This window comes from Vigna unguiculata, chromosome 9, assembly GCF_037176805.1.
Source record: "Vigna unguiculata cultivar grain cowpea cultivar isolate G323 ecotype 2 chromosome 9, ASM3717680v1, whole genome shotgun sequence".
NCBI classification, from domain to species: Eukaryota; Viridiplantae; Streptophyta; class Magnoliopsida; order Fabales; family Fabaceae; genus Vigna; species Vigna unguiculata.
The window spans coordinates 43,100,841-43,111,566 of NC_140800.1; the positions used below are offsets into that span (position 1 = coordinate 43,100,841).

Genomic DNA, 10,726 nt, shown 5'->3' on the forward strand with positions numbered 1-10,726 from the left:
TTTCTTTAGCTTACATTTTGTCAGGTTGGTCCTTGGGTTTAACAGTATGTTGATCATGCATGTCACAACTGCAATTATTCCTGCTCAAGATTTAAGCTTTCGCAACTTCAGTGAAATTATTGTGTGAGGTTTATTATATTCCTCAGCATCCATGAGGCGCTTTAAAATATAAGCAGTAACTAGTTAACAAATATTAAAAAAAATCATTTTAACTCTAAATCGACTCTATAGAGAACTCACGTTAAATCTAGATTGCTTTCAAATGTCCCAATTGAAGCCGGTAGATTTCTAAAGAACAAAAATATCGGTAGCTCATATTGAATGGTTCGTGAAGACGTCACTGAATTCGCGTTTAGGCAGGCGGTGGATTTCGGTAATAAGCTGGAACGGTTGCAGGGAAGAACATCTGACGGACTCCTTCTGCCTTGATTATTGGCATGATGATACCGGATGCACTCTGACAATAGATAAAATAGATTTTTGCAGTTAGATTAAAGGGAGTTTTCCGACTAATTTTCCAGATAAAAGAACAATGAATACTCAAATTTGCTACTTACAGAAATTAATCGAAGTCCAGTCCATATCCGTTTAGGTGAAGGAAATGGTAGCAGTAAACGGCCGACGCCATATATTGCAACAGCAAAGAAATGGAGAACCAGGGTCAAGGGGCGAGGATTTAACCCCGAAAGCAGAGAGATTGGCCCTTCCGAGAATTGACCTCCAAGACTAAGATAATCGAAGCAAGCTTGGCGCATTTCCATCCTCGCTGGATCAGGTGATGCGCAAAAAACCTTATGAAGAGCTCCTGCCAGCGTATTTATAGTGGATGCCACAGGCTGCAAATTGAAAGAAGAAGATAGTTAGAGTAACATATTCGTGTTTTTTGCGTTCCGTCTGGGAAAAAAAAATAGGTTGTTGCCTCAATTCAATGAATCAATGTTATAGAGCACATTACTTTTCGCAAGGTATAAAAGGATTCAAGGTATTTGCAAAGGCTGGGTGCATCATTCAGATCACGCAAAGGCCTAAGAAGATTTCGAAGCACTACTATATCAGATAATGCCACAGTCATGCCACCCCCCGTTAGAGGATGGCGCATGTTGAATGCATCTCCCATCAGCAGGGCTCCGGGAGTAGGATGAGGAGCTGCTGGCATGCTTCTGTTTGGCATTGTCCTGATGCTGCCTTTGTCCACTGCAGCTATGAATGCGTCATGAAGCTCATGAGGAACCTGCATTCAATTTTCCCGCATCATTATCCAACACTATTAACTGAGAATGCGAAATAAATTGCTGCTCCCGTTGAAACAAAATCTGCCAAGGTTTATAGAGAATTTGTAGAACCTCTATATATAGGTACCTGTGGAGCGATCACTGTCTTCAAATACTTAGCCATTTGACCGTTGGAAATAGACGGAACTTTCTGACCAGGAACATCAACTAGACAGCGGATTTCTGTACTACTTATTGGATAGAACAGAACTGGTGAAGGTTCTCCCAGTATGACATGGCCATGATTTGCATAAGGAAGTTCACAATTCTCCAAAACTAGGCCTACGAAACAAGAGGGCACATCTACCTATAAACAAAGCATCCTAATCAGGAATACTCTAAGCAAACGTTAACATTTAACCGAGAGAAGAGGGAACTCTCCAAATGAATAATATCAAAATGTTAATTCCTGGTATGAAAGCTTGATACTTCAGAGATAAACCAAATTTTATTTGACTCTGGAAACTAAATCATGTGTTTAAGCTTAAGAAGTTGTATTATCACCTTAGGATTACAAAGAGAACGACGCAAGTTTGAAAAACAGCCATCACAAACAATGGTAAAGGGTGCGCAAACTGATAATTCTTGACTATCCTTGGTTTTGTATTGCACGCCTTTAATTACTCCCTTCTCTTCGAGTAGGGAAGTAACTGTTCCTTGCTCCAGTCTTACACTGTTAAATGAAAAAAAATACTTAAGTGAATAAATAAATATGTATGTACGTGTGTATGAACAAGAAAGTACCTTCAGTTCAAGTCTATAATGGTAGGTCTATTTTTCAATTGTTAATATGATTTCTGAATTATATTGGCTATAATAATAAAACCAATTATAGCTATATAGCTGTCTGAATGATAGGGATATAGGGAGACAACCTGATTGCATAAATAACTTTAAACCTAAGTAACATGATTAGAATATCAAGCCAAGTCAGTTCAAATGGCATCGATGAGAGAGTTTGAAAAATCAGGTAAAATGATGTGCTACTCAAAAACTAAATCCTGTGTAGTAGGCAGAAAACCAAGAACAGCAAAGTAAAGGAAGAAACCAAATACTTGGGAAGGGAGGCAGCCTTCTCTCTCATCCTCTGAATAAAACGCCCATTGTGAAAGCTTCTGCCGGCAACATCTGAGTGAAACTTTTCCAACGGATAAGAAAGTCTTATGTGTTTCCCATCCTTGAAAAGAGCATAACCAAACACTTGTTGAGCATCAATTTTATCCACACAATCTGCAGTGATAGGGAATCAGTAGTCCTTCTACACTTTGCACAAGCCATAGTTTAAATGACCAAACAAATGTGTACTATTTCTAGCACTCGCGATTAGTCACAGTAGGACTATTATATGCTGAATGTCCATAAAGTTAAGTTTGCACTACCTTCAAGTCCCAGCTCAATTAACTTGAGATAACCTCCAGGCTGTAGCAACTCTCCAACAATTCTGTCTGGTTCACTCAAATCTCTTTCAATGACAAGTACTTGACGTCCATCCTACATTAGATGATAATTATGCTATCAAAAGTTAATTATGAATCTGTTGGAGAAAATAGTACTTAAAAAGCCCAAAAAATATATCTGCATTCATTCTGATCAAACGCCACAGCGCAAAAATTACTAGAAAAAGGTATTATATTCATATATTCGGTCTCTCTTCCATTATAGTTTCCTTCTTATCTCCCTCTTCATTCTTTATCAAATTATTTATCGTATTTACCAGCTCTCTCTTGCAAGCCAAAAAATCCATGAAAAAGGACACGGAGAAGGATAGAACCAGCTGGACCGCATAACTCCTAGTCCTAAAGTACATATTGCTATACCATCCAACAACTACAATCAACCCATATAAACAGCATCACTAAGCATAGATAAAGAATCTCCAAATAAAAGTGAAAATTTCTGGCCACACGTTTAAATTGAACGCAGGATAAGTAATACTAGAAAATCCATTCTTTTCTGTCTGTAAATACATCTAAAATCGAACTGTTTATTCATGGAGGTATTGTTGAAATTATACTGTACCGTGATCTTAAAGTTAAAAATCAACAAAATCTTCAAAACATGTACCTGACTGCTTTGAATATTTTATTTAAAAAATAAATAGATAAAAGAAATGAAGTGCCAAAAGTCTTGTTCATCCTAAATCAGACTATCACATCTTCAGATGCTTAGAAGAAATAAAATCAAAGTCGAGAGTGTTCGACTTTCAAAGTCTTCAGGTGCGGATCCATCACCTACCAACGGATTAGCGTAGTTTTTCTTCAACACACGTGATGATCGATTAAATCAGACACTTCAAATCGCCCAAGCAATTAAGAAAGCAATACCGTAACATTTTTTTTTCTCAAATCTCAAAAGCAAGAAGTACTCTAGAGCAACTTCCTACAATCACTATCATTGTCCCTTCCTCTAATAATCTCTGTCTCTATAACGCTACAACTACATGCAAGCGAAGCTTAATCTAATGCGCCTCTTCACTGCCATCAACTAATCGAACGATCATTCTTAGAGAAACATCAACGCATTTTTCGTCCGGTTTGGACAAAACACAAGAGTAAGACATAAACGACGAAGAAGCAGGTATCGAAATAGAAAGACCATAAAGGAGACATCTAATTCAAAATACCTTGCCGAGAGTGTAAGCCAGAGCGGAGCCGGCGACACCAGCTCCGACAATTACGACGTCAACTTCGCCGTCGCGCTTCGACGATCTGCATTCTCCGGCGGCAGTGGTGATGTTTTCGGCGCACAGAGCGGCATCGGTCTCCAACGAAACGCAACATTTCTTCCCCGCGAAAACGAAATTGCGAATCGCAAATGCGCTCAGCGCGGCGCATAAGATCCATCCAAACACGTAGGTGTCCAACATTTGGAGGAACCTCACGGAGACGACGGTGCGGTGTTCTCGCTCTAGTTTCTCTCTGTAACTCGCTGCCCGCAACGAGGATTTCGAGAAAAAGCGTGTTTGTGTGCGTTACTTAAGAGAAGCGAGAGAAGTTTCAGGAAGGAACGAGGCTTTTATACGTAGGCAGGGTGGTGGCCATGGCATAGATCCTTTAGCTGTAACTGAAGAAGAAAATTCGAAAAAAGCATTTTTCACAGTAATTTGCACCCCTTCGGTAGCAGCATGGGACACAGCACACGCAAGTATTACTCACCAGTGTTTAATTTTATTTTATTTTTCTGTCTTTTAAATTGTCAATTTTCAATATAGCATATAAAAAATTAGGATAAATGATCAGTTCACTAAATATATGTGAAGTGTGGTGAGTTTAATCTAATCAATTCATTTTCTCTATAAGCTATAATTAAAAATTAATTTTAAGACAATTTTAACATAAAATTGTAATGTTTAAAAATTGAATCGTACTCGTATTTGTTATGAGACTCGATCATACTTTTAATTTTTTCTAAAGAAAATATTAATAATGACCGGTATGTATTTAATAATCTAGTTTATTATTTGTGCAAAATATATATAAACTAATATATAAACAAAATTACTTAATTAAAAAATTAGTTAAATTGATTTTGAATTTTAAGAATAAGTATAATTAAGATGCTAAAGTTTACAAATTTTATTTGAAAAATGAGTTAATTCAATTTGGTTAATGATTTCATAAAATAGTATATACATATATAAATTAGTTTTAAGTATTGTCTAAATTTAAATATAAGAGTGTTTTAAATGTAATAAAACTGAATTAATTAATTTTAATTTTTTTAATTTCATTGAAGCTAACTGCTTTCTTTATCAAATACTCTTAATAAGAACGCTATGTGTGAAGGTAAGTGCAACATTTTTAATCATTATTTTTCAATAATTTAGAATATTTTTTTCATTTTCTTCTGTAGTCATTTATTTTATTTATCATCTAATTTATGTTTCTTTCTATTTATTTCACTATTTTCCTTGTGAGTGATAATAGATTTAATTATGTTTTGAACTTCCTATAAATTTGAAAAATCTAAATTAATCACATTATTTGTTTTGATCAATTGAATTTTTCAAATACAAATTTTTTCAATTGGGTACTTGTTAGATTTATATACTGTGGCCGTCAGAGAATTATCATATCCGGGCATTCTACTTAAATATTATCTCATAAATACTAAAAATTTTTAATGATGAAAGTCTCCCTCAAATATTTATAGTATTTAACCAAAATTATTTTTAGAATAACAAAATTAAAAATATAAAATTAAAAGATACAAAAATATATAAAGTTAGAAAATAATAAAATTTTTAAATATAAAAAAACATAATTTTTAAAATTTTAAGTTATGTAATTTTACAATTCATATTTTTATTTTTAATAATTTATAATCTTATCATAATATCATTATTTCAAAATTTATAATTTTTTAATCATAATTTTGTAATTTTTACAATTTTACAATTTTATAATTATATAATTATATAATTTTGTATTTAAAGAATTTATAATGACTTAATTATAAAATATAAAAATATCAACTGCAAAATCAGATAATTATGAAAAATTAAAAAATTATAATTTTTATTTCATAATTAATCATTTAGTATCTTTATTATTATTATTGAGAGACCAACATCAATATATTTTTTAATGGTTCGAGGAAAAATGTTCACATAATCACTTAGTCAAAATCATGAAACAAATCATATGTGATCCAATAAAAATTATAAATATATATTTTTAATAATTTTATCATTCTTAAATTGTTCAAATATGATTATTACATGATGAAGAATATTAAAATGAGATAAAAGAAAAACTAAAACTGTGAAAATGGATTGGAATCTCCAAGTCAACTTGGCTTACCACGAGTTCAGGCATGGTTGTGTTGAAATTGTTTTACAAATTTCAATATGGTTGATTTTTGACCCAGCTTACCCGGGTTGAACACGTGATGAGCCGGGTTTGCTCACCAACCCGTAAATAAATAGTCAAACAAGTATTTTTTGTTAAGTTGGACTTTGTATTTGGGTTATGTTATATTGTTTTTTTAGCCAACACATAGATCATTTGTATTTTTGTGATTTCAGTTTATATTTAGATTCTATTAAAATTTATTTAGATTTTAATTAGAATTATAATATAGTTTTGACTCAAAAAATAAATTAAAAATTGTATTTTTTTTAATTAAGTGAGTCTGTGAGCCAACTCGTTTAACCCACCAACCCGCGATAGGCCGAGTTGGATTGAAAATTTTTTGACTTGCTAATTAGTGAGTCGAATTGAATTGACTCACTAAATAATCAATATGTGATAGGTTGAATCAAACTGAGTCAAATTATCTGTTCTCACGACTTAACAAAACCTAAATCCAATTCAAAGAATAATTATTTAATTCTATTATAATAAAATATTATGTAACAACATGTAAACACAATAACAACGTAACATAACTATTATGTCATAAACTTAACAATAAAATTTATCGACAAAATTTAACTAAAAAGTCTTTAAAATTTAAAATTTAACAAAAATTAATTAAAAATTCTCAAATTTATAAAGTATAATTAAATCCTTTAAATTTTATTCTTTTCGAAAATCACATTCAATTTATAAAATTTAATACACACGCTTATGGTGAATAATCTACTAAAAGCAGTATTTGTCTCTTTCTTCAAATACTTATGGAGTTATTATATATGTTATTTATGATAAAATTCGAAACAAAAGCGCGCAATGCCTCACAAGATGAGTATAGTGTATTAATTTTTATTTGTGACCTATGATTTATTTAATTCTTATTTTGATTTTATTTAAACTATTAATTAATTTTTCTGATTATATTTGTGACGTATAATTTATTAATTATAATTGTTTCATGTTTAAAATTTTAAATTCTTTTTAGTAGAACAAATGTAATGTATATTGCGATTGGATTGGAACTACCGACAATATTTCTCTATCACTATCCAAAGAGCGTTGGTTTCACTAAAATAGCACGTACAAGTTGAAAAACCATTGAGTACCAAAGTAGTTTCTTTTTTCTTTGTAAAACTAACCCATTTTAAACTTTCAAACAAGAGAGATTGAAAGCTTACTAAATTCATGGTTTTCACTAAATTAAAAAAAAAAAAAAATCAATGAATCATTTACATCAATTTACGTAAAAAGGTTCAACAAACATTTGGAGCATTAAAATATTGTAGAAGAGAAAACAATATGTCAAAAATAAGCTTTTGATTGTAAAATTAATTTTGAAGAGATCTTGAATTTAAAAAAGTAATCAAAGATTTGATTGTTAAAAATTTACTGCGGAGAGATCTTCAATTTAAAATTAAAAATCAGAGATTTGATTTTTAAAAGATTTAAAATGAGTTCAAAAGAATATTTAAGAGCTATAATTAAATAAAATCGTATGTACTTATTTGAAAAAATGAAATTGAAAATCAAATGGACATAGAAAACCATTGGGATTTTGACTTGAGAAATAGATGAAATTGAATCGAAAGAGTGTCGATATTTTAAATAAATGGAAAGAGAATTTCAATTTAAATATGAATTCAAGTGATGGGCCTCATTTGCTTGATGAATAAAAAGGTGGTTTTACACCACTTTTACATACCAAAATAAAATCCAAACACAAATATAGTTTGGTAACATTTAAATTGATAAAGTGGATTTACAATTCCTTGTTCAATATAGTTTCACAAATGAATTTAAAGTTTAATTCAATGATATATAATCATAAATTTATTTTTATTTTATCTTTAGTTAATGTAATATTTTTAACACATTTGTTCATCTTAAGATATATACATCATTATTCTATGACTAAACATTAATGAATTATCTGATATGAAACAACTCATTAATATAGGTTTCAAACGACTCTAATATTATCTTAAAATATAAACTTTAAATCTAACTCAATTTTATGTAAAGACATATACATCTTAAACTTTAACTTTATGTCAAAATATATACATCTTCAATGAAAGACTAAACATTAATTTGAATGATACAATAAGTCCATTAAATAATAATAAGTATTGTTTAGATAAATGTTGAGTGACTCTTAGTCCAATCTTAAAAAAAATATATTTTAAATATAATTTAATCTTACACATTTAGTTTGTAAAATAAAATCTATACGTAGTTATATATTTTAAATCCGTTATTTGCGATTTGAATATGTTAACAAAAGTTTAGTTACTTGATTTTATCGTTAATCCAATATTTGAGATATAATCAAATAATTATAACCATGAGATATCCAAAAAGAGGATAGCAAGTGAGTTAATCCTAATTGTAAAAATCTCATCCTCTATTTCAGAACTTTAATGTATGTTGCATATCAGAGGATATTTTGGTAAAAATATTCATTTACAAGTAAAATATATCATATAATAACATTCGCCGAATTAAAAACATTGAAATCAATAATCATCATATTTAGATTATTTTTAAGTGTTTATATTTTTTATTTAACATTATTTTAATGGTTAAGATGATAAAAACTATTTTTTAATCTGTAGAATTCATTTATTTAATTTTTAATTAAAATACATATTTTTTTACTTAATTTTTTTAGTATTTATTACAAAGTAAAATATATATAAATATTTTATTAAAATGAAAAAAAAAATCATTTTATTAACAAAAAATCTTAAACATTGAAAATAACAAAAAAATAGTAAATTACAAACTTGTCCAATACAGATTTAAAAAGTTTATTTAATATATTTGTATTAAATCGAAGAGAAACAGGTGCCATTGAATCTCATAACTTGATCCTTGTCTAAACTGATAGAAACAATCATAATACCGATTTTATGCATTTCGTCGATAACTATACGTTAGAGTTATTTATTTATTTATTATACATATTGTAGATTTTAATATAATTTGCCATACATGTAAAACAATTTTATTCTTTTAGTTTCATTTGTTTTTTTTATAATTTCCAATTTTGGTATCTTAAATTTATTTATTTTAAATAATATGTCAAATATTTAAGTATCATCACATTTTTTTAAAAATTACATAAGACTAAACAAATAAATACGTATTAAAATATATTAAATTTGATATCAGTATACGCATTAAATTTTAACTCAATAAAATAAAATAATAAAATAATGTTTTCTCTAAGATATTATGAATTACAATTACTTTTCTCGAAGTTATAAACTTTTTAAGTTTTTAAAATGAATATTTATCTTAATACTTTTAATCAATAAACACTCTTTCTACTTTTTTTAGATAAAGCAGCATTCTTTTTCATTGACTTTTAATATATATTATTTACAATTCTTATGTTTTTAACAGAGTGAAACTTATTTCTTCTATTTTATTCATAACAACTATTCTTTTTATTAAAAATCTTAAATTTTTACATTTTAGAAATTTGACTAAACTTTTAGTTTATATAAATTTTGTAAAAATATATAATTTTATTACAAAAAATATAATGTCATTTATCATAATATGGGGATGAGTAATATATTTTTGCAAAGATATGTAGCTATTAATTATGTCTCTTAAATCTATCCCATCAAAGCTCATGAAAGCTGGTGGCATGACTAAGGAGGCAGCGGATTTAGCTTTTAAATCTATGCAACAAACATAGGAAATGAGATGTGTACCCATCGCCACGCGACTTGGTGAGGGCGTGTACAACACTGCCCCAACTAATAATCACAAATGCCTCATTTTGGTGTTTGGGATTTGCGTTTCAGAGGGAAATCAGGACCCGGTCAGCTCCACAAAATGAACGGGACGGCTACGATTTCTTTGCATCCTTCCACGTTCTCCACCACCAACCAAAACCTAAAAACAATTCTCTGAAAACCTGAAATCATCATTGAAATATAAAATTCAACATGCTTTGAAAAAAAAAAACATTAAATTAACCACATTAATTAATTTATAATTATAGAAAATGAAAATCAAAGACACCTTTTGGCTTTTTTGACGCGTTGGTTTGCGCTTGGCTGTTAATAATTCAGCTTCGCTTGACTTAAAATAATAATAGTAATATTTCAGTTTAAAAAATTTACCGGTAAGAGACAAAATTAAATGATTAATCACCACTTCAGAAAATCTTCACGCGCCAGGGAGTAGTAAGAGGGAGAGAGAGGAAATGAAGCTTTCAATTTGGTCATGCAAAGATTACTCCGTAACTTTAAATCTTTACCTACCTCTGTAAAAAATATATATATAATTTATTTTTTCTAAAATTGCATTTTCTGAGAGAGATTGCATGGAAAGGTTTTAGTTGTGTGGTTGTTGTGAATGTTTATTGAAAATTAAAAGGATTGGGTGGTTTAATGAGGTAAAATAAGGAAGTGTGGGAAAATTTGTTCCACTTTTATCAATTGTCTCTCTAAGCATCATCACCTGTAAGGGATTATAGTGCAGGATGATTGCTTTCTTGCTATATTTAAATGGATAGTTGGGAGAACAAAATCTGAGGGTTTTTTTTTTCTTTTTTTTTTTTTTTACTGTGGAAAGAAGCAT

At 29.6% G+C, this 10,726-nt stretch overlaps 1 protein-coding gene across 1 annotated transcript; it reads right to left on the reverse strand.

Moving 5' to 3' along the window:
* Positions 1 to 206: 206 nt before the first annotated feature.
* Positions 207 to 4,331, reverse strand: LOC114164844 (squalene monooxygenase SE1-like). The gene is made up of 8 exons (XM_028049615.2): positions 3,895 to 4,331; positions 2,651 to 2,762; positions 2,327 to 2,501; positions 1,776 to 1,944; positions 1,360 to 1,578; positions 956 to 1,231; positions 558 to 836; positions 207 to 457 (listed from the first exon to the last, which is right to left on the reverse strand). Exons 1-8 carry the CDS (start codon positions 4,135 to 4,137, stop codon positions 353 to 355), a joined length of 1,578 nt encoding a protein of 525 aa, XP_027905416.1. The 5' UTR covers positions 4,138 to 4,331; the 3' UTR covers positions 207 to 352.
* Positions 4,332 to 10,726: the final 6,395 nt, after the last annotated feature.

Bases quoted from the DNA above. Each gene is read 5' to 3' on its own strand.
- LOC114164844 (XM_028049615.2), bottom strand. From the start codon at position 4,137: ATGTTGGACACCTACGTGTTTGGATGGATCTTATGCGCCGCGCTGAGC. The intron at 2,763-3,894 runs GTATTTTGAATT...CATCTAATGTAG, and splicing joins TGGCTTACACTCTCGGCAAG to GATGGACGTCAAGTACTTGT. The intron at 1,579-1,775 runs GTGATAATACAA...CTTTGTTTATAG, and splicing joins GTTCTCTTTGTAATCCTAAG to GTAGATGTGCCCTCTTGTTT.